Consider the following 27979-nt stretch of genomic DNA (forward strand, 5'->3'; position numbering starts at 1 on the left):
AAGGAGATAAGATTTTTAGTTAAGAGCTGCCTCAAAATACACACACCACCCCCCCCCCTACCCCACCCCCCTCGAGATTAGAAATAACATACATTTGCAATTAAACATCCGATCGCTGCTCGGGAACGTCGCCCTAATTGCAGCCCCGGAGCCGAGAGGAGCAAAAAAAGCTGGGGGGGTGGGGGGGGAAGGTGGATCACAGGGTAGATTTAAAATGCAGCATCTCTGAGGATTTTTATATAAAGTGCTCATTTTTACCGGGCTTGTGGTGGAGCTGGGGTCGGCAGCTCCCACCCTGCGCCCCGATTCCCTGCCTCTTGATCCAATTAAACACACCCCCCCACCACCACCCCCCCCCAGGATGGGGGTTAAGGCAGCGCTGCCCCAATGGGTCGCAGGGCTGCTCTTGGCCGCCAAGTTTGATTTTCCCAGTTGTAATTTAGACACCGGTGGCACTCATTGGAAACCCGGAGTTAAAATTAAAGCCCACTTTCAGGAAAAAAAAAAAAAAAGAAAAAAAAAAATACTATTTATTTTCATGACATTTCATTTTTCCCTTATTTTTCACCCAGGTGAATCTTGCATTTTGGTTTTAAACATTTCCCGCCCGGCCTCCGAGAGCTTTAAATTTCCATTTACAAAAGAAACATTGTGGGTTTCCAATATTGGTAAACCCCACAGTTTAATTTCGTGCGGGGCCCTTAGATAACACCCAAGCCCTGAAAAACCCCCGTGGGGCCGACAGCAGCGGCGGGGGGGGGCGGGGGTCCGGCCCGGTTTGCCCTTGCACCACAAAAACGGTCAATTTGTTTGATAAAATAAAAGCAAAATAGACGGGAAGAAAGCACCAGAGTGGGGTTTTTTTTTTTTTTAAAGACACCTTCCAAATCGTGGTGATACCAGCCCCCCCCCTGCCTCGCTCTGCTTTTGTGGGTGGTGGGACGCCCGAACCTCCTCCCACCAAATGCCGGGGTCTGTCCTCCCCCCCCCCCCGGCTCCGCTGTAACACAACCTGGAGGAAATTTGCTCCATAAATAATCCCGGTCGGCTTCGGGGTGGCTGCCAGGGGCACTGCTTGTTCCCCCTCGCCATCCAGCTGGCCACACGTGTCCTGCCCCAGCCCCGCGCCCGTCGTGTGGCTCTCACCCGGCCCCGAAAGGATGGGGGTCCAGGGAAAGCCTTGCCCCCCCCACCGGAACCGGGGAGCAAATCCCGGAGAAACCCCCCCCCCTTTCACCGGTGATGTCCTTCCTCGCGCCGGCCCCCGAGCACCTTGTGTGTCGTGAGAGTGGTGGCTCCTGAAAAAGAACAACAACAACAACAACAAGAAAAAAAAAATTAAAATAAAATAAGGGATATTTTTATTCATCCTTGTCTTCTGCTAAAAATAACCGGCGTTAATCTGCCTTGCGAGCGCGGGGAGGAGAGGCGTCCCTCCGCCTCGGCCTCACATCGAGAAGCCACATCAGTGAATCTCTCGAGCGCTGGAGAGCCGAGGAAATGGGTTTTTCTCCCCGTTCCCTTCTGCCTGTGACAGCACAAATCGATGGCCCCGGGGCAGAAATCGATGGCCCCAGGGGCAGATGACCTGCGCTGGATACTCCCCCTCCCGAGGGGACCGAATCCCTCCTTCCCCCCCGCTACCCGGATACCTGCCTGTTTTGGGGAGCAAAGCAGCTTTTTGATGCTCCCCCTGCACCACCACCCCCACCCCCCCGGCATGGGGCACCCCTCCGAGGGCCCGGTTTGTCACCGGCGCTGGGGTGCAGGGTGACGGGAGCCCGGCAGCGCGGGGAGCCGGGTGTTTACGGGAGGTGCAGCTGGGTGTTGCACAACAGGCGACAGAGTCCAGGAGGACACCGTGTCCTCGTGTCCTCGCCGTCGGCCGTAGGTGCAGCTGGGTGGCAGGGATGGGGACATAGGGGGACACAGAGGGGGGCAGCAGGGCAAGACCACCCGCTCGGCGTGGGGCTGCTTGACCCACGAGCTGTTTTCTGCATGAAATCGCCCCAAATCTTCCCAGCGGAGGGGCCGTGGGAGGGATGCTGGGTGGCGGCGTGGAACCCGGCCAGCGGCAAGCGGCCGGATCCAGCCCGGGGTGGTCCCTCCTCCGGCTGCGACCCCTCTCTTTGCTCAGCCTCACGGCTCCTGGGATGAGTTTTTACCGGCAGAGGGGCTGAGGCACCCCCGGACCCCCAGAGCAGCCCCATTGCAGGCCAGATCCTGCTCCCGTCCCCCAGTGTGGCCAGGGCCGGCCTTTTCCTCGAGCATTTCCAATCCATGAATTTCCGGGTTGTGATCCGAACGCTGGCCCCCGTTGGCAAAAACCTCATGGAAGCAGGCGGGGACACCTCCAGCCGCAGGCTTTGCTGGGGCTGGATCCATCCCTGAATCCTCATCTCACCCACGGGGCTGGATCCATCCCTGAATCCCCATCCACCCCTACAGGGCTGGATCCATCCCTGAATCCCCATCTCCCCCATGGCGCTTCCTCCAGGCACCGGGAACAGCTTTTACCATCTGAAAGGACACAAATATTTGCAGAGATAATTTCCCCCCTGGTTGAAGATGAGCAGCGGGGCGGGGGGGGGGGGAGGCAGCATCCAGGGCTCCCCGAGTCCCACCGGAGATCCAATCCCGCAGGATGCAGCGAGGCCGGAGCGAGGAGGATAAATAAAGTCCAGCTTTGCCGTCCTGGCCTGGGGCCACTTCTAACACAAAGTACATTCCGGTCTGGACGTAACGAACTGTACCAGCCTCCGCCGGGGCCGGAGGGTGGCCGGGGGCAACCGGGGCTCCCCCTCCTCCCCGCCGGGATGGGGGTGTCGGGGTGTGTGTGTGGGTGCAGGGGTGGCAGAGGGTGCAGCACCCCCAGGGATGCTCAGCCACGAGGCTGATGGGGATGTTGGGAGGGATCTACACCCCAAAAACACCCGGGGAAATCACCTCCTTTCTGGCTGCCCTAATGTTCGTCGGGTTCTTGGGGAGCCCCAGGGGAGGGGGGGACACCCTGCAGGGACATCGCACCCGGCAGGGACGTGCCCAAGCGTGACTCAGGACAGTGCTACGGTGGCACCCCCTTAAAAAAACCCAAACAACAAAAAAAAAACCCGCCCCACAACACAAACCCACCCACCCTGCAGCTCCCGGGGGGAAGGGGGGGGGCTTTGCTCCGGGACCGCAGCACCGGCAGCCCCATGAGCCGCATCCCGGGAGCTCGGGGCCGGGCCCTGCCCCTGCCGGGAGCAGCACCGGGGCGGGCGGGCTGCCAGGCGCCCGGCGTTGGGACGCGATGTACCGGGAGCGCCGGGAACAGCCTGACTCAGCAGCCGGGGCGGTGGGGGTGCGCCGCTGCCAGGGCCCTGCCGGGGGCGGGGGGGGGGTGGGGGGGGGGGGAAGCTGCCCGCTGCCTCCGGGCATTGAAGTCAGGAAACCCCCCCTCCCTGCGGCTGGCGAGACACCCAGAGTGGATGGGTGCCCCCCCCCCCCCCCCCACCTTGGTCTCCGCTGGATGGTGGGGTACGGCGTGGTCACCAGTATAACCCCCCCCACCCCAGCATCACTCCTGGCATCGAGCGCCGGCATGGCCCCCAGCAGCCCCCCCAGCATCACCCTCAATTTTCCCCCCCACCCCAACATCCCCACCATAATCTCCCCAGCAGCCCCCCCAGGAGCTCCTGTAGCATATCCCCATCATCCCCCCTATTGTCCCCCTCCCAACACTCCCCAGCATCCCCCCCAACACCCCTTCCCAGTATCCCCCCAACATCACCCCCAACTTCCCCCTCACCCCAGCATCCCTACCATAATCTCCCCAATAGCCCCCCCAGGAGCCCCCATAGCGTATCCCCAGCAGCCCTCACCTTGTTCCTCCCTCAGCAGCCCCCCAGTATCTTCCCAACACCCCCCAGCAACCCCCCCAACACCCCTTCCCAGTATCCCCCCAGCATCACCCCCAATTTTGTCTCCCCCCTCAGCATCCCCACCATAATCTCCCAGCAGCCCCCCCAGTAGCCCCCGTAGTGTATTCCCAGCATCTCCGCCCATTGTCCCGCCCCCAGCACCTCCCCAGCATCCTCCCAACACCCCCAGTACCCCCCCCCCAATATCCCCCGTATCCCCCCTGCATTTCCCTCCCACCCCCAGTGCTGGCCTGTTCTCCCAGTCCAGCTCACCAGCATTTCGGGGAATTTAATGCTAAAAATACCCAGCGAGGGGGATCCCAGCTGGGGGGGGGAGGGGGGGGGAGGGGGGGGGGGCACCCCCCCGCCTGCAGAGCACCCAGCTGTGAGTTCTCCCTGGGCTGACGCAGCCCGTCAACCCCCCCCACCCCCCCGCCCTCCCCAGTATTGCTCTAATTAATTCCTCCAGCAGCACAAATCGTTCAGCCTGAGAAATTTTCCGCTTATGTCCCGCTGGGAAGCATCGGGAGGGGGTCATGGAGGTGCGCGGGGAGCTTAGGTGCCCCCACCAGGGCCACCTCTGCACACACACCCCCCCCCTCCCAACCTACTCACAGCCTCCACTGCTGTCCTGAACTGGGCAGTCCTCAGCCCTGGGGTTCTTTCCCGGCTGCTCCGGGCTGGGGGAGCATCCTCAAGGGAGACCCCACCCCCCACCCCATGGCCACACTCCAAGCCCCACAGCCAGCCCCGAGGATGGAGGGGGGGGGGAGAGAGATAGGGACCCCCACACCGTGTTTTGGGGCCCTTGGGGCTGCGGTTTGTCCCAAGCCGATCCCTGCCCTCCCATCGGGTCCTTCCCCTCTTCCAAACAGAAATCCAGGAGAGCGGCTGACATTGGTCCCTCCGTCACACGCGAAGGCGAAGCCGGAGAGGCCGGTAAAAAAAAAAAATCTTCCAACAATCGGTTTTGGCAAGAAGAGGCAAAACCAGAGCTTTTCATGAATTTATTTTTTTTTTTTATTATTATTATTTTTTGTTGTTGTTGTTGCTAGAAAGGTTGCTTTTCCTCCAGCGAGAGCTTTGAAGGACGGCTTCTCGCCAGCTCCAGCCCCAGGACGGTGCAAATTTGGCCCAGATTTAGGGAAAACCCATCGGGGCATCGCAGGATCAGCCCCCCCTCACCCCCCCCTCACCCCCCTCCTCAGTCCCTGGGGGCTGCAGTTGGGTGCACTGGGGGTCTGCACCCCATTGTGCCCCACAGCTTGGACCTGCCGGAGGGGGGGGGGGGGGGGCTTCGCTGCTGCGGGGGCAGGTTGAGGTGTCCTACGTCGGCACGGGGGGGGGGGGGGGACACACACAGACTGGGGCATCTCCCTGGGGATTTGGGGTTCCCCAAGCCCCCTGTGGGGGTGTCCCACACCCCGCAGGGACGAGCTTCATCTCCGCGGCTCCTGCCTTGAAAACGCAGTGGCCACCTCCAGCCAAAAAGCCACCCTGGTCGAGGGACACCACAAGAGGGGCCACCAGCCCCCCTGGCTCACTGGTCACCGCCTGACCAAAACGGGGTGTGTGGGGGGGGAAAGTCGTCCAGAGGGGGGAGAAAAATAAAAGCCAGCCCCAAAAGCAACCTCTAGAAACCCATGGGGAACCCCCAAATGCCTCTGGGCACCCCCAGATGCCTCAGGGCACCCCCAGATGGCTCCAGGCAACACCCCCACTGCCCCCCCCCGGCATGTTCCCGCAGCAGAAGCCTCCCACGAAGCACCGTGGTCCCCAGGACCCTCCAACCCAAACCCCACGGGACCCCCTGCCCCTTCCGCAGGATCAGGCCCTTGCATGACACCAGTCTGCAGCAAACTGGGGGGGGAGCTGGAGGTGAGGGGGGGGGGGGGGGCAGGAGATCAAGCTATGCCTGGGGTCTTCCTCCCCCCCGCCCCCAAAATCACTTGGTGCTGCAGGGCTACCGACTGCCTAGGCTTCTCTGTGGGGGCTGGGGGCAGCTCAGAGCCCCCCCAAGAAGCATTTATCCCCCCCCGGGGCTGGCAGCCCCCCTGCCCGTGGGGCAAAAACGGCAGGAGAGACCCCCTTCCCCCGTACCCCAGTTTTTACTGGGGTTTTTGGCAGGCCTGGGAGGGTGCTCCCTGTTTGGGGGGGGGGGGGGTTGATGAGGGGGTTCTGCAAGGATGGGCATCAGGTGGGCACCCCACTATAGGACACACACACACACACCCCCCCCCAGCAGGCACAGTGATGATACGGGGAGCACGGTGAAGTGGGGGTGCAGGGACACCCCGGGATGGGCAGAGAAGGAGTTTTAACGGCATCTTGGCAGAAATGGGGAAGAACTGGGTTCGCGAGAGGAGGAAAAGGCAGCGCCGGGAGAAACAAAGGGTTAAAAGCAGCGCGGAGGAGGAGAGGTGAAGGCCGAGGGCTGGCGGAAAGGGGGGGGGAGGATGGGGGGGGGGGGGGGGGAAGAGAGAGGGAGGAGGGAGGTTGGGGAGAGGGAGCGCGGCTCTGCGAGAACATCCTGTACCCTCCTGGTAAAAACAGCCCCGGCGGGGGGGGGCAGGCGGGGGGGGGGGGGGGGGGGGGGCGGGCAAAAACCTTCCAATCCCGGCCCCCCCGCCGTGTACGGGGAAGACACTGGGGCTTCCTCGTGGAGTAGGCGGGGATGGGGGTGCAAAGTGGGGTGCAACGCTGGTGATGGGGTGAGACTTGAGGAGGGGGGGCCCTGGGGTGCCCCCCCTGCCCAAAGCCCCCCGTCCCCAAAGCCCCTTCGGCCTCATACTCCTCCTCGTTTCCTTTTAACCCAGGGGGGGAGCCTGTGCAAAGCAGGGTGGGTGGATGGGGCACCCCAATGCTTGCACCCCTCCATCACCCAGGGTGAACTGAGGTCCCCGGGGGGGGGGGGCCACACCCCTCATGCCCCCCCCCCCCAGCTCCAAACAGGGTGCAGAGAGGGACACCAGCATCACCCCAACAGCTGGAATGGGGTTGCACCGTTGCCATACAAAGTGGGGTACGCTCCTCGGTGATGGGGTGATATTGGGGGGGGGGCAGCTGGGGGTGCCACCCGTGATGCCCCCATACTCCTCCTCATTGCCTTTTAACTAAGGGGGGGGGGGACCCTGTGCAAAGCAGGGTGGAGGATGGGGCACCCCAGTGGTTGCACCCCTCCATCACCCAGGGTGAAGTAAGGTCCCTGGTGGGGAGTTCATCCCTCCCCGTGTCCCGTCCCCCCCAATTCCAAGGAGCTGGGGGGGGGGGGGGGGGGCGGGAAGGGGATGCAGCCCCTTTGCCAGGACCTCGTTGCAGCAAAATCCACTTGCACAAGGATGCCCTGTTCACACCAACCCCTCCCAGCCCAGGGTGCCCCCACCCTGGTGTGGGGTGTCGTTCCCCCCCCCCCCCCCGTCCCCAGGGCTGGCAGCACCCCACACGCGCCGGGGGCCCCTTCCTGTGTTTGTTAAGACGCCGTGAGTCAGGCGTCTGGTTTTCGGTTTAAGCCAATATTTACCAGCCCGGAGCTGCCAAAATAAAGCCACCGCTTCACCAGTAAATATAGGGCCGAGATGGGGAGGGGGGGGGGGGGGGAGGCACACCCGTTCATGCGTTTCATCGTGTCCCCCCCCTCTAGCACAGCCACCCCATTCCCACCTCTCCAGTATCCCCATCCTCCTCTTGCCAGCATAGGGACACCCCGAAAATGGGGACACCCCAAAATTCCTATCATATACACCAGGAGCTGGCCCAGGCTGTGCCTCCCCCCTCCCACCCCCCCCCGCCCAATACTCTCCCCCCTATTCCAGGGAGGGGGTGACCCCCGAAGTGGGGCTCAAGGGGTATCAGGCCTGTGGGGCTGTGGGCATTTTAGGGACCCCTGAGGCTGAACTGCCCCTGGGGTTTGGGGGGTCCCTGCTAGGCTTGGGGAGGGGTTCCCCAAGGGCTGGGGGGGGGTCCCGGGCTGTGGGCACGCTGCGGCTGCCCTCTGCTGGTCCCAGCAGGGCTGGAGCCCATACGTTGGCCACATCCTGCCCATGCCAAGGATGCAAAGCCCCGGGCGAGGCTGGCCCTGGGCAGGCAGGGCTCCCAGTGTCCCCAGTATGTGTCCTGGGTGATGCCAGCCTCTCTGGGGTGCTCCACACTGGCGTGGAACAGCGTGTGGGGCTGAGGACGCCAAGCGGATGCCGTGTCCCATGTCCCCTCGCTCTCTAGGGGTGCCTGTCTGCTGCAGGAGAGGGGCTGCTGTCCCCGTCCCTGTCCCCGTCTCCCCCTTCCTCCAGGTCTCATCTCGCACCCAGGAGGACATGGACCTGGTGGCCTCCTGCTGGGACCACCACGATGACGAAACCAAGACCCTAAAGGCTTTTGCCACCCACCACGAGCTTAAAACCAAAATCCAGGTCAGCATTTTCCCCTCTTGCCAGCTTGCTGGGACCAGCGGGTCACTGGAGCATCCCCTGCCCTGTCCCCATGATGTCCCCCATGTGTGTCCCTCCCCGCAGTGGGGAACCCCCAGGCTCTGCCACCCTCCCAGCCGTGTCCCCAGTGTTTTTGCAGGTGCAGATCCTCAAGCTGCTCGTTCTCCAGGACAGAAAGTTTCCTGCAGGACATCCTCAGCTGCCTGGTACAGTCCCCAGCCCCCCATAGCCCCCCACCCCGTGCAGAGCCACCATGGGGTGTCCAGCCCCTCAGGGCGATGGGGAGCGACGCTGTGGGTCCCCGGTGCTCCTTCTGCCCCCAGGGATGGAAACGCGTGGGGTGAAGGTAGCACCGAGAAGCCAAGAGAAGCCAAGAACCCCCCCTCCGATGACCCCCTCACCTCCTGCTGCCCCCCCAGCTCTACCAGGCGGGTGCCTCCTCTTCCTCACCCCCTTGTAGCTCGTCTGCACCCCCTCCCCGTGCCCGACTGGCTGGCTCTGAGCTGGGCATCACCCCCCCCCCCCCGCAGCCCACCCTGCCCAGGGCACAGCTTGGCAGGGGCAGAGCTAAGGGGGTTTGCCCCCTCGCTGTGTGCTGGGGCTGCTCCCCCCATTGCCTCCCCCAATTCCCAAAGCTCCTGCGCATCCCGCAGTGGGAGAAGCTGCTCTACGAGATGCTGGTGAAGGTGTTGCATGAGGGGCCCCCATGGCACGTACAACCCCTGCCCCTAAGAGGTCCTTTTTGGGCAGGACGCCCACCCAGCCGACCACCCCGGGTCGGGTGGGGTGCAGCTCCTGGCACGCAGGGTGACACGGCAGAGGGGGACACAACCACCAAGAACCCACAGCTTCCACAGCACCTCCCAGTCCCTCTTCTCTGGTGACAAACCTTTTCCAGGGGACATTTCCAACCAGAGCAGCCGCAGCAGCGAATAAACCGACTCCAGCACAGCCCGAGCAGCTCCCTCGGGTCCGGGGGCTGCTGCATCTTCTTGCACCCCCTTTGCTCCCCCCAAGCACCCCACTGCCCCGACCCAGACCATTACTCAATTCCATAGGTTGTGCATGCACATATAGGTGAAGCCACCACCTCCCTGTGGCTTTTTTGGCTGGAGGGACACGTTAAGTGACAACCCCAGCCCGCAGTTCGGCAGAAGATGCTCTTTACTCAACCCCCCCCCCCCCCCCCAGTAGCCAGGGCAGATCTGGGGGTCCCTGGGGAGGGTGAAAGGCAGGGAGGCAGGGGCAGTATGAGGGGGTACCGGGGGGGGGTGTCTCTTCCTTCACTACCACCCACTGAAGCGCCGGGTGTCCTTGCAGACGCCGAAGTCGCTGTTGGTGATGGAACCCACGATGGTTTTATCAGCGTCGCAGGTCAAGCCGCTCTCGCAGGGACACTTGTAGTAGATCCCATAGAGGCTCTGCGGGGAACCAAGGCACGGTGCAGCGCGGGGGACATGTCCCCATCCCCGTTCCCCCCCAGGAGCAGGGGAAGACGTACCTTTGGGGAGCACTCCTGGAACTCGGCTGCCTTGGGTGCACATCGGGCCAGGCTCAGGCCACTGTCCCGGTGGCAGCAGCCACTCTTGCACTGGGCGCTCTGCAGGCACAGCTCCCCGGTGTCCTGCAGGGCGTGAGCACCAGGTCCCTCTCTGTCCCCCCTTAATCCCCCCCTAGACGTGTGCCCAGGGGGCTTGGGTGGGTGTGGGACCCCCTTTTGGTTGCGTCTCAGCACCGTTGCCAACATGCCCAAGCTTCCCACCCTGCAGGATTTCCTCATTCTGGCCCAAAATACCACCCGCCGAAGTGCTGATTTCTGCCTGGCTCATGGGAACAGGGCTGAGACACTGCAGGGAAAATGTGCCCCCCTCCCCATTCCCTGTGAGCCCCCCAGGGAGAGGGTCCCCACTGGGGCAGGCAGGCGAGAGCTTCAATCCCATCCAGTTTGGGGCTTCCCCGTCCCTTTGCACGGCTGCTTTGGTGGGCTCTGAGATCCCTCACGACCCCAGAAAACCCAGCACACCATCCCCGTCTGCCTCAGTTTCCCCAGATGCATTAAGTTTTGCCCCCCCCGGGCTCTCCCACGTAGCTGCTGCCAGACCAAAGCACCCCCATGACCCTCTGACGCAGCACTCGGGGTGTCCCCTGGCTGCGGCCAGGATGGGGCTAGGTTGTCCCTCTCACCAAGTTGAAGATGAGCCCTCGATTGTGCGGGGCGGGCAGGGCCGGGGCCAGGAGCAGCAGGGCCAGGAGCAGGCAGGGGACCAGCGTGGTGGCCATGGTGGGCTCGCTCGTGCCTCCGCCACGGGGCCGGCGGGAGTTTTATAGCCGGTGTCTCCATCAGCTGATGTGGCTGCTCCTATCACACCCCAACTCGTGGCATTGGGGCAGCGCCGCGATGCCCTGCCCAGGGCAGGAGAACAGCGATGCCCGCGCTGCCAGGAGGTGCCACGATGGAGACCTCTGTGATTGTCCTGTGCCGGAGATGTCGACCTGCTCTCTGGCAGTTCCTTTGGCCGATGTGAACGTGAAGTAACGGCACTCCTGCGTGTCCCCCGACGGGGATTTCCACTCCTCCCTCCTCTCCTTCACCCTGGGTGCAGGGAGCCATGGAGCTGGGGGTCTCCAAGGTGTCCTCCTTGATGATGGGTCCCTGGACAAAGCAAAAGCTGGGACCATGGCAGGAACTCCCCTCCGTGGGAAAGCTCCCACCCCAGCCCTTCCATCGCTCAGATGTTACGATCGCCGACTCGAGAGAGCCCAAAGCACGGCAGGAGCGAGCCCACCCCTCTGCTAGCGTCCCCCCACCCTCGCTCGGCGCTCCAGAGCCCACCGATGTCCCCATCCCATGGGCCACCGTCGCACCCTGCCCTGCCAGATATTTGCTCAGGGTGTTTCAGCGCCCGGGGGATGCGGCTGATGAAAGACCAGCCCTGGGAACGGCACAGCCTTTCGCACCCGCGTTGGCTCGGCTGCTCTCGGCAATGATTAACACCCGGCCAGCCCTGGCCTTCGGTGGCCCCCGGGGGTGACGCTGAGGCTGGCACTGGCTGCTGGGTGGCCGTCACCCTGGCACGTGACATCTGGACCCCAGGGCAGGAGCTGAGCCCTCTGCGGTCCCTCGGGATGCGGGGCAGATGTGGCTCCCGGAGAACGGTCCCGAGGTGGCCGCAAGTGCCCACAGCCCATCCCTGGGGTTGCCCACGCTCCTCTGGCAGCAGGACACGGGGACCAGGCAGGGACCTGGCCCTTCCCCAAGTGCTGGCTGATGCCCCGGGGTGTTCTGGCAGCAGGATGAGCCCTTTCCCTTCTCGCAGAGGGGCTGCGGGGACAGTCCCCTTGTTACCAAAGCGTACCCCTGAAATGTGATTAGTAACTAATGTCGAAAGGCCTTTTGTGTGTCCTCGGGAGCAATGAGGACTCTAGCCTTGAATTTATCAAGCGTGAGTTAATGAAAAGGACTCCTCACCAAGGGAGACGAGGATTGTAGCACTCTCGAGGAGGCACATGGAGCATAAGGACCTTGAGGACGGTGCTAATCTCCACGTTTTTGAGCAGTTTAGCCAATCTGGCAGGAAAGCGGAAATTCTTAGTGCCCTAAACTGATATATACCTGAAATATATATATATATATATATATAACTGATATAAACTGAAATATACCTTTGTTATAATACTAAAAATCACACCCATAGGTCAAGAAGACCCTTTCCCAGGTGAAGACCCTTTCCCAGGTGAAGACCCTTCCCTTGAGCGTGCGCCGTAGCTGTAACTTGATGGTGTGACCGTGTGTAAATTACTGACCAACTAAATATAGGCAGGAGGCACTAATATTATAAGGACGTTGTAAAATGTGTATAAAAATCACACGGAGAGTTCTGATGGGGGGGGGGTGGGGGGTGTGTGACAGGAGGAGACACCCCCCCACGCACCCGGCGCTGTAAATAAATAAACTAATGTCACCTTTCAAAACTCCAAACCTGGTTTGGAGAGTGACGGTTTTGTTAGGGATTTGGGTAACAGCCCCCCTGCCTGCAGCCCCAGCCAGCCCCGGAGCCGAGAGGGGGGAGGTCCAGGGACCCACAGCCCCCCACCCCAATGATGGAGCACCCCATGAACCACCCCCATTGGGGAAGACCCTGGTGACACCGGCTGGGAGGGCAGAGGGGAGCGGCCAAGGGGGCACAACATTTGGGACGCAACCTGGGGTGCCCAGAACAGCCCGGGGGGATCCTGGGGGTCACGGCACATCCCAGGGCACACGCTGTGGGGCAAGACACACCCCGGGGAGCATCCCAACATGCGTCCTGGGGTATGGGCCCATCCTGGGACACATCCAGGGGTGCCCAGCACATCCCAGGGCGCAGGGCACAGGCACAGAGCACATCCCAGGGCACACAGTGACACACAAAGTGCATCCCAAGGGAACAGGAGGGCACAGGGTGCGTCCTGGAGCACAGCCCAGGGCAGGTCCTGGGCACAGTGGGGGCACGGGGCTCATCCCACAGGCACTGGGAGCATCCCAGGGTGCATGATGGAGGCACAAGGCACATCCCAAGGGATCATCCCAGGGATACGGGGTGCATGCTAGGGACACATCCCAGGGGCACATCCTTGAGGCACAGAGTGCATCCCGGGGGCATGGGACTCATCCCAAGGACACAGGGCACATCCCAAGGACACAGGGCGCATCCTGGGGACAGACGGCTCTTCCCGGGAGCACGGGGCTCGTCCCAGGGGTGCGTCCTTGGGGCACAGAGCACATCCCGGGAGTACGGGGCTCATCCCAGGGGTACATCCTGGGGACACAGGGCACACCCTAGGGGCGCATCCCGGGGGTGCAGGACACATCCCAGGGGCTCATCCCAGAGACATATCCCGGGGACACAGGGGCACATCCTGGAGACAGAGGGCTCATCCCGGCGCCCCATCCCGGGGACACAGGGCTTATCCTGGGGTCCCATTTCGGAGGTGCAGGGCGCATCCCGGGGACACAGGGCGCATCCCGGGGACACAGGGGCACATCCTGGGGACACACGGCTCATCCCGGCACCCCATCCCGGGGACACAGGGCGCATCCCGGGGACACAGGGCGCATCCCGGCACCCCATCCCGGGGACACAGGGCTCATCCCGGGGACACAGGGCGCATCCCGGCACCCCATCCCGGGGACACAGGGCTCATCCCGGGGACACAGGGCGCATCCCCGCAGCACATCCCCAGCCGCGCCGCCCGGCTCCCCCCGCGCCCACCCCGGCTCGGGGCGGGGGAGGTCTCGCCGGTGCCTCCCGGGTCCTCCCCGGGCTCGGTAGGTGTGTGAGGGGGGTCGCGCCAGCCCCACACCCCCCCCTGGGCGGTCCCGCCGCCGCCGCCGGAGCCTCCCGCCGCCGCCGTTCTCCGCCGGGGCGGGGCAGCGCCGGGCGCCCCGGGGATCGGTGACGGTGACGGTGGCGGTGGCGGTGGCGGTGGCGGTGTCCCCGCCATGACCAAGCTGCTGCCGGCGCAGGAGGCTGCCCGGATCTACCACACCAACTATGTGCGGAACGCGAGGGCCATGGGGGTGCTCTGGGCCCTCTTCACCCTCTGCTTCTCCATCCTGATGGTGGTGACCTTCATCCAGCCCTACTGGATCGGCGACAGCATCGACACGCCGCAGGCCGGCTACTTCGGCCTCTTCTCCTACTGCATCGGCAACGCGCTCACCGGCGAGCTCATCTGCAAGGGCAGCCCCCTCGACTTCGGCACCATCCCCTCCAGCGCCTTCAAAACCGCCATGTTCTTCGTAGGCATCTCCACCTTCCTCATCATCGGCTCCATCCTCTGCTTCAGCCTCTTCTTCTTCTGCAACGCGGCCACCGTCTATAAAGTCTGCGCCTGGATGCAGCTGGCGGCGGGTGAGCGGGGCTGGGGGCGACTCGTGGGGGGGCCGGGGGCTGCTGGTGGTCCGGTCGGAATTGCTTTTCCCTCTCTGTCCCCGCCTCGACTCTGCCAAGGGGGGAGGGTGGCCAGAAAAGGGACACCAGCGTCACCTCCGTGCCCCATTTGCTTCCCCGCACTGGTTACCAGCGGGGAATTTGCAGTGAGTAAAGCCTGTCAGAGCAGCTGAGACCCGTCAGACTCATTGCACGTGGGCGATGCTCCCCTCCGTGCGCTGCTGCAAAACCACGCAGCCACAACGTCCCGGACATGACCCGTCCCCACTTACCTGGGGGGCCTTTTCCTCCAGCCATCGCCCAACGCCGTCGCTCCTGCTCTGCCCCACGGTTGCGGCTTCGGAGCATCGGTCTGAGAGCACCAAAGGCTGCAGGCCCGGGGCACAGGGCTCCCTGCCACGTTAGGGATCCTGCGGGAATTAAGCAGGGAGATAGTGACAACGTTTGCTGGGTTATTTGGTGCCTGCAATACCCTCTGCAGCAACCGGTACCTCCCTGAGCTCGTGGGAAGACGTACGAGGGAGGGGGAGCAGGAGGAGGGGACTGACGGTAGGATTTGCTGCCCATCACCCACATTTCCCTATTTTTCCGCTCATCCTCGCATCCCTCTGCTCATCCCTGTGGATCTCCAGCCTTTCCCCATCCATCCATCCATCCATCCATCCATCCATCCATCCCTCCCTCCCCCCGGTGCAGCGAGACACCCGAGATACCGGTAACCCAGCTCCTGCCTTCGCTGCCCCGGCTGAAACCCAACCCGGCCCTTGGCCGCTCCTGAATCATTCATGCCGGGACCGGCCGCAGCCCCCGCCGTCCCCAGGTACCCCCACGGCAGGGACACCCCGGCTGAGACCCCGTGGGAGGGTGGCATCAGGGCTGCTCCAGTTCCCGGCTAAAGAAGCCAGCTCAAGCGAAGATTTAGATAAGAGGCTTGGGGCGGCTCAGCCTCCCCGGGAGCCGGAGCGGGGAAAGGCTTTGCTCTTGTATTTGGGGCTTTTATGGACGTTTTTTGCGCTGGCTGGGGAGAGGAACCCGACGTAGGTGGCTGTGGTCAGGCGGACAAGCCCAAATCATCCCCAGGAGCCCGGTTTCTCCACCGCAGATGGGCTCTCCGGAGCTTTCGAGCTGCCACCGGGCAATGCAGGTGCTGCTGCGTTTCTGGGAGTTATTATAAAAAATGGGACAGGCGACGAGAGGATGCGTTTTCTGGCCTTTGCTCCGCCCCAGGGGGCACTTTCACAGGAGAAGCTCTTTCTTTCCAGCTTCCCCCCTTTCTCTGTGCCCTTCCTCTCATTAGCTACAGGGAAGAGTAATTAAATAAAAGGAGAAAGCAGCTGCTTCTCAACGAAGGGAAATGCTCTCTGCAGATCTAGGAAACTGCTCACTGGCCTTGCCCCTCTCTTCTTCTCAAGCCAAGGAGAAAAAGCCCTGGCAAAGGGTGAGGGAACCACCCCAAAAAGTGTTTCGTGGTTTACCGAGCACCCAGGGATGGAGAAAAGGCACCGGTGTGGGGCAGGGAGCACCCCGCTGCTGCAGGAGGATGTGGATGTCCCTAAAGGACAGGGACAAACAACCGCTGGTCCCGAGCTGCCACCGTGGGGTTGTTTCTGGCACGAGGAGCCCTCAAACCGGCACCAAAACACACAGAGGACCAGTTACTCCCACGCTCCACAGCAAGATAACAGCGGGGGATGCGAAGAGCCTCCATTAATCACACCCCGAAGCCTTGCAGATGAGCTCGGCTCTTCTCCCTCCAGACCCTGGTCCTTCTTCTCGTCGAGCAAATACAACGATTTCTCGAAGTATATAGGGGAAAAAAAAAAAAAAAAAAAGCACTTTTGAGATTTTGGGACCTGAGCCGCTCGGCAGAAGATGACGGCCCTTCAGCAGCTCGCTCTGGGTTTGTTGGGACTCCCACGGCAAAGCCACAAAGGTGACAGACCGAGGGCCCCGTGGCCGGGCTGTAGTGGCCACCGAGGCTGTGTGTGGCCTGGGGTCGAGCATCCGGAGCGGCCATGGGAGGAGCCGGTGGCTCACGGCCGGGCTGGAACCCCCGCAGCTGAACAAGCAGAATTAATCTGCCTGCAAAGCCGCCGCTGACGGCTCACCAAACCGCAAGGTGAAATCCAGCCGTATGTGGGGCAGCAGCAGGATTCTCCACCTCGTACGGACTAAACCCATCCCCGTTTTGTTTGGAGAGAATATTTCTTGGGAGCGGAGCAGCCAGGGATGCGTGCGGAGGCAGGAGAGGTGTTGCCTGGGCAACGCTGGGATGGGAGATGCTGCTGCAGCGTGTCCTTGGCGGGGAGCAGCGGCCGTATCCTGCTCCTCACGGGATGCAGCAGCGTCAGTGAAGCAGAGCCCGTGCATGGTGGGCAACCACGGGGCACCTTTAAGCCTGGTTAGTGAGTCCCAACTGGGACCAGGCTAGGAGAGGTGGGCCTGTCCCAACCTCATGAACTTCAACCAGGCCAAGTGCAGGGTCCTGCACGTGGGTCAGGGCAACCCCAAGAACAAATCCAGGCTGGAGAGCAGCCCTGAGGAGAAGGACTTGGGGGTGTTGGTGGGTGAGAAGCTCCACACGCCGCAGCAACGTGCGCTGGAGCCCAGAAACCCCCTGCGCCCTGGGCTGCATCCCCAGCAGCGTGGCCAGCAGGGCGAGGGGGGGGATTCTGCCCCTCTGCTCCGCTCTGGGGAGATCCCCCCCCAGTGCTGCCTCCAGCTCTGGGGCCACCAACAGCAGAAGGACATGGACCTGTTGGAGCAGGGCCAGAGGAGGCCCCGGAGATGCTGGGAGGGCTGGAGCCCCTCTGCTGTGAGGACAGGCTGAGAGATTTCTGGGGGTTCAGCCTGGAGAAGAGAAGGCTCCGGGGAGACCTTGGAGCCCCTTCCAGTCCCTCAAGGGGCTCCAGGAAAGCTGGGGAGGGACTCTGGATCAGGGAGGGGAGCCCTAGGAGGAGGGGGAAGGGTTTGACACTGAAAGAGGGGAGATGGAGATGAGATGTGGGGAAGAACTTCTTTGCTGTGAGGGTGGTGAGAGCCTGGCCCAGGTTGCCCAGAGAAGCTGTGGCTGCCCCATCCCTGGAGGGGTTCAAGGCCAGGTTGGAGGGGACTTGGAGCAACCTGGTGTGGTGGGAGGTGTCCCTGCCCAGGGCAGGGGGTGGCACTGGGGGGGGGGCTTTAAGGTCCCTTCCAATGCAAACCATGCCATGATTCCATCTATCTGTGGCCAGACACAGCCGTGCCACGCTCCTCCACCTCTCCACGTGGAGTCCGGGCTCCGCAGGAACCTCACGGCCGCTGTAACGCCTCCCTCTCCCCGCAGCCACCGGGCTGATGATCGGGTGCCTGATCTACCCCGACGGCTGGGACTCGAGCGAGGTGAAGCGCATGTGCGGGGACAAGACGGACAAGTACACGCTGGGGGCCTGCACCGTGCGCTGGGCGTACATCCTCTGCATCATCGGCATCCTCGACGCTCTCATCCTCTCCTTCCTGGCCTTCGTGTTGGGGAACCGGCAGGACAACCTCCTCCCGTCTGATTTTAAAGTGGAAAATAAAGGTAAAGGCTGAGCTCCGAGCCCCCCCCTACCCTCCCGTCCCACTGCAGAGCGTTCCCACCCCACAGCTGGGGGGGGGGCGGTGGGGGGAGGATGGTGGCTTCCCCCCGGGGGGAAGAGTTGTCACGGTCAGAGGGATCGGGCAGAAAATCAAAGCAGCCCAAGGCAGGAGCCCAGACGGAGCCAGGCCCCATTTCACCCTCCTGGGGCTTTCCCTCCGCCCATTGCATTTTCGTATTTTTTTTTTATTTTTAACCCCTTTTTGAAAACAAAACCTGGCAAACACCCCCGCCCCTTCAGTTTTATCCCACGCCCCGTTAACACCGTAATTATCTGTTTGTTTTACAGAAGAGGGCAATGACTGACAGAGCTCATCACCACGTAAGTGATGCCCACAGCGATTCCCCCCCCCCCCCCAGCACACCTAACCTTGGGGTTGTATTTTGAGGATTACTAAAGGACTGCCGGCTGTATAGATTCGGGTGCTACGGTCCCGTGGGGTTTATTTGTGGTTAAAGGAGAAATAGCCTTTGCTTTGCCTCCTGAGACCAGGAAAACGTAAATCCCTGCCAAGTGGTAAAACCAAACACCTTAAAATTTTAAGTCCTGCTCCCTTTGGGCAGCACCTCATCTCTTCTTTCTCTTCCCAGGGACTCGAGCTCTTCTTCCATCAGCCCTTTCCTTTCAAGTGACTTCTTTTCCAGGAGCTTTAAACTCACTGACTTCTGTGGATTTTCTACAACTATGGGGTGGCCTCCCAGCTCCCCTGGAGTTTATGGGATGGGAAGAGCCCAAAATGGACACAAGGGGTTTGGGTTTTTTTTTTTGTTTTTTTTTTTTGTTTTTTTTTTTTTTTTTTTAAGTCCATCAGCAAACCCGGGGGAAAGGGGAGGGACGGCCATTTGCTGCTTCTTGGGGTTTGTACACCTTCTTTCAAGGAATTTACTTCTGAATAATTAAAAAAAAAAAAAAAAAAAGAAAAAAAATAGTGTTTTGGATGTTGTGCTGGTCTCCTCGGGGCAGGGGAAATCCTCTGCTGTGTCCCAGGTTGCCCTCGTGCTTGAAAAATACCATAAAAAAATTCAGAGCCCCCCTCTGGGCAACAAACACCAAACAATTTTTTTTAGAAAGGGCATTTTTTCTGGGGAAAAAAACCTCTGCTGGGCTGCAATGACTGTCACAGGCTGGGACAGTCCCTGCAAACCACAGCAGAGGCCATGGAACTGCTGGAGAGGGTACAGCAGAGGGCTACAAAGATGATGAGGGGCCTGGAGCATCTCTCTGATGAGGAAAGGCTGAAGGACTTGGGTCTTTTTAGTCTGGAGAAGAGAAGACTGAGGGGGGATCTGATCAACACCTATAAATACTTGCAGGGTGGGTGTCAGGAGGATGGGGCCAGTCTTTTTTCAGTGGTGTCCAGGGACAGGACAAGAGGGAATGGGCACAAACTTGAACATAAGAAGTTCCACCTAAACATGAGGAGGAACTTCTTCACTGTGAGGGTGGCAGAGCCCTGGAACAGGCTGCCCAGAGAGGTGGTGGAGTCTCCTTCTCTGGAGACATTCAAACCCCGCCTGGACACGTTCCTGTGGGACCTGCTCTGGGTGGACCTGCTCTGGCAGGGGGTTGGACTGGATGACCTCCAGAGGTCCCTTCCAACACCATAGCATTCTGTGATTCTGCGAGATGGTGCCAGTCAGCATCAACTCACCAACCACCCCAGTAACCCCCATTTTGCCATCGTTTCTCACCACATCCAACACCCACCTACAGCACCATCGCAGGAGACGAAGCGGCACATGGTCCCGTCCAGCTCTTCCCCGGGCAGAGCCCAACATTAATTTGAAAAATTATGATTTTCATTCCTACTTACTGTGATTTGTTGTTTCCTGCAGCAGGCGATTCAATTCGGTTCTGACAACCACCTTCCAGTTTTATGCCTCCCTCTAAAAACATGTTTATTAAGACTCTTTGCCAGGGAGAAGAGCAGAGAGAGGCCAGACTTGAAAAACATACTTTAGAATGAAGAAACAGCAGAGCTGTCCTGCTATTGACTATTTTTCTCCCCGTTTTAGAACAGCACGCCACCGTCACCCATGCCACCTCCCTACGTCTCGTTCTGGAAATAAAAACCCAAGTGCTCACCAGCAAAGGAAATTCCATCGATGGGCCACAGGCTCAGAAAGACAGGACTTACAGAGGGAACATATGAGGAATAGGGCTCAGTTATTAAATAATCTGTTTATTGTACGGCTTTCACAAAGGAAAAAAAAAAAAAAAAAAGACAAAGCACCCAAGTAGAAAGAATAAAAATGTATTTTCCTTCAGGTTTTAGACTGACACAGCAAGTACAAATCCTTTAGTGTGAGCACTTTACGGCAGTTTGGAAATTTAACAAACCCCAAGTGAAGGAGCACACGGTACAAGACGGAATCCCGACAGCCGCTCCTGCAGGTTTTCAACTCACAAGCTGGCTCCAGCCTTGGCTCTCAGGGTAAAAACCCTCCTCCTCCTTCAGCCGGAGGGCAGAGGGAAGGGAAGGACGGGAAAGGGCTCTCGGAGTCAAAGCAGACCCCTTCTAGGAAAAGTTCTTTAAATCTGCCAGTGCACAGGACCGGGTGAGCCCTCAAGACAAGAGAAATCCTTTGCCCACGGATCTTCACAGTTTGGAACCCAGTCCCGTCTCCAGGGCTTCTGTAACAGGGGTGGAAGTGACACACAACTGGAAAATTCCAGATGAAAGGGGCGGGGGGGGGACACACCAAACCCAAAAAGGTCAAATCAGCAGTTTAAAACTCTTTTGGTATGTTACCTTCCTTTAATTTTAGATTATATGCATAGAGAACCTGATCTACCCCTAAGAGAACATGCAGCATGATTTGCATTAATGAGCCCAATCAGGCACTGGACCCGAGAAACTCTTTTTCGAGTGGGTTAAATGACACCAAAGTTTATGAATGAACTCTCCTTTCGAACCAGGATTTCCAAACACACACATAGAAGTGACACGTAACAGTGGTCTTGGCAGCTTTGGCAACGCAATTGTCTCGGAGAGCATCTGGGTGGCCTCCAGCACGTTCCTGCAGCAGCTTCTACCACCGAGAGCCACCAGGAATCCAGAGGCCGGTTTGGTCCAGGGGAAGGAAGCGCCTCTGGAGCCCCAACGCTGCCAAATGTCGCTTTAGAGTCGAGTAGGATGCACTCAAATCTGTAACAGGACGGGCAAGTCTAGAAGAAGCCATCATAAAACTATCAAATGCCACAGTGATTTAACTCTTAATTAAAATTAACCTATTTATTCATATCCAACCTCCTCTGAGAAGTTTACATAGAAACCCCCCCAGAACATTTTACTGGGGGTAAACTCTAGAAACAGCTTCTAATCCAGTATCTACATGGAAAAAGTCGGTTCTCTTCCACATCTGCTAGCTCGCCTTGTGCTAACGGCCCAGAAAATAAAAGGCAGTCCCATCCTGGGGAGTCATTTCTGAAGGCCGGCACCTGAAGCAAGTGAAAAAGGAAAAGAAATCTTTACACTGGGTCTTCAAAGTGTTGATTTTCAAAGCCAAGGGCGATAGCGTGGCTGCGACCCAGACGCTTGGGAAGAAGCGAATGCTCAAAACTCAAGAGGCAGAGCAGAGCGCAGCACTGAAAGCCAATCTCTCACGGATACAAGGCAAAAAAGTGCCTGTAAGGGATAAAAAAAAAAAAAAAAAAAAACAAAAAAACCACAACAAAAAACCACCCCAAAAACCTTACAGCTCACTAAAATGTTAGAAGAGTTGCCTACAACAAGGCTTCCTGTGCGGCCAAAGGATGCAGCCATCTGTGTGCCGAAGGTTGTGCGTTGAGTCAGTTCCAGCTTATTTCGCTTGTCGCCTTTTCGTCACAGGCATGAAAGTAGAAAAAACGTCACCGAGTTCCGAAACTATTCCGACTATCTGGGCCCAAGGAAGGAAAACGTAAAGGGGGCAGGGCACTTCGGAGGAAGAAATCAAGGATACTAAACCCCTAGGTTTAAATAGCTCTTTTCAAAAGATTTAAGCAGCTAGAACTAAAGAAAAGTTACGCGACTGGAAGGCAAAGAATACAGCAGACACCCAGAAAACGGAGGAATTCGAGGTCTTTTCTCTACAAGGAACTACCAGCACCTCGGTGCCACCCGTTACTTCTCACCCCTTTGCTCGCTACTGGATCAACAGCGGGAAATCGGCTCCTGAGTCAGTGAGATGAGGAGGCGTTTGGATCTTCGCATCCCCCACAGGGAGAAAGGAAAGCTGAGGTTTAGCTACGGGAGCGGATCTGAGCAGGGGTGAGCTCACATCTGTAACACACGGTGCAAAACAGTGAGGAGACTCGGGGAAAAACTTCATATTTTAGGCAATTAGTCTTTGGCGAAGCCCGATCAAGGCAAAACACAGATGACGCCCCACCGGCTGAGGAGAGTCCCCATCGAGTCACACAAGCAAACTCAGCAGAACAGGTTAGATTTATCTAAAATTCTTGGAAGCCTCGAAGGAAGAACTTCACACTGGAAAATGAACAAGGGGAAGGGGGGAAAAAAAAACAACAAAAACAAACAGAAAACAAAACCCAGGAAGGGGCAGCTGGGTGCGCGTACGCGATGCTGTAAACCATAGTGTAGTGCTGTGGTGTCGGGCTGAAGCCTTTAGGAGTTAAGCCAGGGGTGCCTGAGACACTCGGCAGCCGTCGCTCGTTTCTCCGGGATCAGCTCCAGCATGGGTAACAAGAAGTCTGTGAACGCAGCTGCCTCCTCTTGGGACCACTGGTATTTTTCCACCAAGACTTCGAAAAGGCCCCAGGGCTTCAGTTTGGTGATGTGCTTCAGGTCACCTGAAAACCCAGACAGATGGGTTAAGAGGGAGACGTGGGAACGGTGAAGCTGAATAAAACAGGCCGAACAGTTAAACTAAACAGAGTGAATTCAGAAACTCTTCTGAACAGCTGGGCACCGGGAGTATAAATGTTAAGCCATGCTGAAGGAAGAAATAAATTACACTAAACCCCTTTTTCTAACTGCTTTTGAAGACTGTTCTAGAAATGTACTTTCTTGAAGGCTTCTTTTTCCCCCCTCCTGCTATTTCTGATCCAATATCAGCAAATATTGTTTAATTTTATTAAATGACCAATTATACTGGTTGACATGACAGATAAACACCAGGCCGTTGACTTTGGAATACAGGCAATACATGCAGCACTGAGAAAGCAATACACTACTAACAAAAAAGGGTTTGTTTTATTAAAAAAAAAGAAAAAGAAATTTATTAAACTAGGTCAAAAACAACTTCTTGAGACTCACTACATTTCTGGGGTACTTAGGGCTTTATGATAATGGTACGATGTGTCCTGAGCACTATGGCTCAGGATGAAAGGCACTATTTAGGCGAGCAGCATGTGAAAAATGGAACAAAGTTGTCTAGAGAAGACTTCAAAGGTGAGTCAACACCTCTAGTTCACAAAAAGCAGCTAAAAAAAGCCCAATCAAGCCTGAAGAAGTACCTACAGTATTTTCTTTTTTTTTCTACCTGCTGCATTTGATCTACCCCAAGATGTCAAGTACTAGGGCAAAGGATACTTTTAGCAGTTCAACAAGAATGCCTTATATTTAGCTGCAGTTTTACTGAAAAAGCCTTTCATAAAGCAAAGGAAAGACTTAAAGAGGCATCTATTGTTAATTAGTTATTTGTAGCAAGGCACTCTTGTGTATTTGGGGCTGTAAGTGACACTGCTTTCTTTCCTCTTACCTTTTTTGGTGAAAAACTCCTTGGAATATTTTCCAGCCAAAATGAGCTTGCGAGGTATTTTCCCCAGAAGTTCTATGATCAATGCAATGTGATCTGCGTTTTTTCAAAAGAAAAGACAATGAGTCACATCCACACAAGGCATCTCTCTGCCCCAGTTTCCTTCTCCGGGATAGAAGGACAAAGACATTATCTCCCTTAAAAATTACTTTGAGATCCACCTGAAATCAGCTTACACTGAGCAATGACAAAGTCAAGGGAAAAAAAAAAAAAAAAGGTAAGGACAATTTGGGGCACGATCAGTTTAAGCAGCAAGATACAGAACCCAGTGGTAAGAGCAATGGGAAACACAAGAACATGGATTTTATTGCAGTGTTTTACTGCAGAGGCTCAAGCACGGTTGGCACTGATTTAAGTAAACCATTTTTTTGCCAGAAGCTTTTGCATTGCTAATCAGAAGAGAAGGCTCACTCTGAAGAAGCAACCGTTGTATTTCACACCCCATTTTAAAAAGGAAAGACTTAAACAAACACACCTTCATCCCGTGAGTAATCTTCCCCAGAATGCGGCTCGAACAGATAGTCTCCCGTTGCTAACTCAAAGGCCTAAACAAACAGAAAGGAGCACGTTAAATCACTTAAATACACTCCACAGGTTGATTCTGCATCTCTCTGTGGGCCAGAAGCAAAGAAGTGGGAAGAATAACCTGCAAACCTCCAGCACACCATTATCACCTTAAGATGTGTAATTACTTTGCAGTATTTTAATGACTACATTAAAAAAAACCATCACAGGCATATCTATGATGAGTTCTGGATCACAGCATAATGCAGTATTCATGTGTGAAACTGCACAAAATTAAGGCATTTCACACGCTTACCCCCTCTTCTGCCTCTACAGCATTTTGCAAAACGATGTCATGTCCAAACTCTAGGGTTTGGGGTTTTTTTTAACAAAGATTCTCCCCTCTCCCCACATTTCAGATATTAAAGAGACATTTTTCAAACAGTTAACCTCTGAACGTTTGGCTGGAGCTATAAAAACATGTTTTAAATAAAAGAAACATTTGCATTCATTTCAACTCACCACTCCTAAATTCCATGACACATTTACCCTTTTCCATATTCACTTTTACTCAAAACAAGAACCTCTGACCTTCTCTAGTCTTAATTTTCTTTATGGAATGCTGTGGTCTCACTATTGAATTGCAGCCACAGGTTGTGCAGAGACAACACGACAGGCATCACCTTCCCTTTTAACCCAATCACCAAAAATCACAGCTTGTTTTCCAAGACTGCGAAAATTATTTCACTCGCTGTTTTCCAAGCTGAAAATATTAAAAAAAAAAAAAAGCTTTGATTTGTAAAAAAACACAGAATGGAGACACCAGAGGCACATGTAGCAACTGACTAGACTGATTTTTTTTTTTTTCTTTTCTTTAAATTACCATATTCTGCATTTGCCAGCTATTACAGAAACAGCGCCAGCCTCGTCTCGGCATTACTCAGCTTATAAAATGATTCCAAACATGCAGAGGATGCATACCATTAAAATATGAAATTATACTGCAGACATCTGTGAAACAGGGCTGGATGCAGCAGAAAGGCTCTTTAAAGAAAAGGATTTTGTCCTCCGAATTGCACAGTTGTCTTGTTTTTCCACAAAACACGAAGACAAAAGTACAATCATCCACCGTGCCATACAACAAAATTAACTTTCAAAAGGAAAGCCAGACGTGGCAAAAAAAATAAATAAAAGAGAAACAATTTTGGTATGGAAACACGGTATTCAGCAAGTCTAGAAGTTGGCTGAACACCTGTTTGGTTTTTTTTTTTTTTTTTTCCAGGCTTGGCTAGTGCCTTGGCAGTCCAGAGAGCCAGCTTCCCAGAACCATCCACAGGAAGAGTTTAAAACCCCCTGGTGACCCCACTCACCATACACGCTGTGCTCCAGATGTCAGCAGGGGTGTTGTACCCCGACCCGATCAACACCTCCAGGGATCGGTACTGTCTCGTCTGGATGTCTTCAGTGAAGTGCTTGTGCTAAAGAGAAGAAATGTTTTATTAAACAGTTACAGACTGTTTAAAGAGAGGAGAATCAACAACCTCAAAGGCCAGAGCAGATCAACTTCATCTGAATTTTGCATCCTCATTAAATCATAGAATGGTTCGGGTTGGAAGGGACCTTAAAGGAAGGGACTTTAGCCTGTTTTGAACCCTGGTTGGGAGGGTCCCTTGGGAGATAATCCTGTGGGGCAAAGGGGTCTAGGAAGGCTGGACGCTCTTCAAGAAGGAAATCCTAAAGGTCCAGGAGCAGGCTGTCCCATGAGGCGCAAAATTAAAGGGAGGGGAAAATGGCCGGCCTGGTTGAACAAAGAGCTTTTGATGGGACTTAGGGAAAAAAGGAAGGTTTATCACCTTTGGAAGAAGGGACAAGCAACTCAGGAAGAGTACAGAGATCTTGTTAGGTTATACAGAGAAAAAATTAGGAAGGCAAAAGCCCAGCTGGAACTCAACCTGGCCATTAATATAAGGGACAACAAAAAAAGTTTTTATAAATACATCAACAAAAAGAGAGTCAGGGAGAATCTCAATCCCTTACTGGATGCAGGGGGGGAACATTGCGACCAAGGACGAGGAGAAGGCTGAGATACTTAATGCCTTCTTTGCCTCTGTCTTCAACAGTCGGACCAGCTATCCCCAGGGTGTACAGCCTCCTGGGCTGGAAGATAAGGATGGAGAGCAGAACAACCCCCCCATAATCCAGGAGGAAGTAGTTAATGATTTGCTTATGCACCTGGACACGCATAAGTCCATGGGGCTGGATGGGATTCACCCAAGGGTACTCAGGGAGCTGGCGGGAGAGCTCACCAAGCCTCTCTCCATTATCTATCAACAATCCTGGTCAACAGGAGAGGTACCAGATGACTGGAGGGTGGCCAATGTGACACCCATCTACAAGAAGGACCGGAAGGAGGATCCGGGAAACTATAGGCCTGTCAGCCTGACCTCGGTACCAGGAAAGATCATGGAGACGATCATCTTGAGTGAGCTCTCACGGCAAGTGCAGGGCAGCCGAGGGATCCGGGCCAGCCAGCATGGCTTTATGAAAGGGAGGTCCTGCTTAACCAACTTGATCTCTATGACCATGTGACCCACCTTCTCGATGCAGGGAAGGCTGTGGACATTGTCTACCTGGACTTTGGTAAGGCCTTTGACACCGTCCCCCACAGCGTTCTCCTGGAGAAGCTGGCGAATCATGGCATAGACAAGTGTACTCTTCACTGGGTAAAAAACTGGCGGGATGGCCATGCCCAGAGAGTTGTAATTAATGGGGTGAAATCCAGTTGGCAGCTGGTCACCAGTGGTGTCCCTCAGGGCTCAGTTTTGGGGCCAATCTTTATTGATGATCTGGAGGAGGGGATTGAGTGCACCCTCAGTAAGTTTGCAGATGATACCAAACTAGGTGGGAGTATGGATCTGCTTGAGGATCGGAAGGCTCTACAGAAGGATCTGGACAGGTTGGATCGATGCGCCAAGGCCAATGGGATGAGGTTTAATATGGCCAAGTGCCGGGTCCTGCATTTCGGTCACAACAACCCCAGGCAACGCTACAGGCTTGGGAAAGAGTGGCTGGAAAGCTGCCCGGCAGAAATGGACCTGGGGGTGTTGGTGGACAGCCGGCTTAACATGAGCCAAGGCATCCTGGCCTCTATCAGGAATAGCGTGGCCAGCAGGAGTAGGGCAGTGATGGTGCCTCTGGACTGGGCACTGGTGAGGCCTCACCTTGAACGCTGTGTTCAGTTCTGGGCCTCTCACTACAGGAAGGACATTGAGCTGCTGGAGCGTGTCCAGAGGAGAGCCACCAAGCTGGTGAGGGGTCTAGAGAACATGTCTAGGAGAGGCTGAGGGAACTGGACATGTTTAGTTTGGAGGAGGCTGAGGGGGGACCTCATTGCCCTCTACAACTCCCTGAAAGGAGGGTGCAGAGAGGTGGGTGTTGGCCTCTTCTCCCAAGGGAATAATGACAGGACCAAAGGAAATGGTCTGAAGTTGGGGCAGGGGAGGTTTAGATTAGATATTAGGAAGAGTTACTTTACTGAGGGAGTGGTCAGGCACTGGAACAGCCTGCCCAGGGAGGTGGTGGAGTCACCATCCCTGGAGGTATTTAAGAAACGTGTAGACATGGCACTTCAGGGCACGCTCTAGTGCCCGAGATCGTTGGTTTCTGTCTGTTTGTGGGTGGAGTGGTGTGTGGTTGTGGGTGTTTGTTTTGTTTTGGTTTTGGTGTTTGGTGTTCTGGGGTTTTGTTTTGTTTGTTTGTTTTGTTTTTTGTTTGTTTTTGGGTTTTTTGTATGGTTTTTTTTGTGTGGTTTTTTGTTGTTGTTGGTTTGGTTTT

General features: G+C 56.7%; 3 protein-coding genes across 3 annotated transcripts in view; 1 reads left to right on the forward strand and 2 right to left on the reverse strand.

The window, feature by feature from the left end:
* Window positions 1-9612: 9612 nt before the first annotated feature.
* Window positions 9613-11835, reverse strand: CLPS (colipase). Its single transcript, XM_074163538.1, has 4 exons — window positions 11796-11835; window positions 10511-10623; window positions 9828-9950; window positions 9613-9747 (listed from the first exon to the last, which is right to left on the reverse strand). The coding sequence occupies exons 1-4, from the start codon at window positions 11833-11835 to the stop codon at window positions 9613-9615; spliced, it is 411 nt and encodes a 136-aa protein (XP_074019639.1).
* A 1973-nt stretch (window positions 11836-13808) lies between these two features.
* On the forward strand, window positions 13809-20031 carry LHFPL5 (LHFPL tetraspan subfamily member 5). Its single transcript, XM_074163539.1, has 3 exons — window positions 13809-14220; window positions 17585-17821; window positions 19895-20031. The coding sequence occupies exons 1-3, from the start codon at window positions 13809-13811 to the stop codon at window positions 20029-20031; spliced, it is 786 nt and encodes a 261-aa protein (XP_074019640.1).
* An 11-nt stretch (window positions 20032-20042) lies between these two features.
* The window catches only part of SRPK1 (SRSF protein kinase 1), a 32537-nt gene continuing 24600 nt past the window's right edge, over window positions 20043-27979 (reverse strand). The window contains exons 13-16 of the mRNA XM_074163500.1: window positions 25516-25623; window positions 24117-24186; window positions 23585-23677; window positions 20043-22673 (exon numbers count right to left, since the gene is read on the reverse strand). Coding sequence (XP_074019601.1) covers window positions 22489-22673; window positions 23585-23677; window positions 24117-24186; window positions 25516-25623 — 456 coding nt within the window. The 3' untranslated portion in view covers window positions 20043-22488. The remainder of the gene's footprint in view (window positions 22674-23584; window positions 23678-24116; window positions 24187-25515; window positions 25624-27979) is intronic.

Source organism: Numenius arquata, chromosome 24 (assembly GCF_964106895.1).
Source record: "Numenius arquata chromosome 24, bNumArq3.hap1.1, whole genome shotgun sequence".
NCBI classification, from domain to species: Eukaryota; Metazoa; Chordata; class Aves; order Charadriiformes; family Scolopacidae; genus Numenius; species Numenius arquata.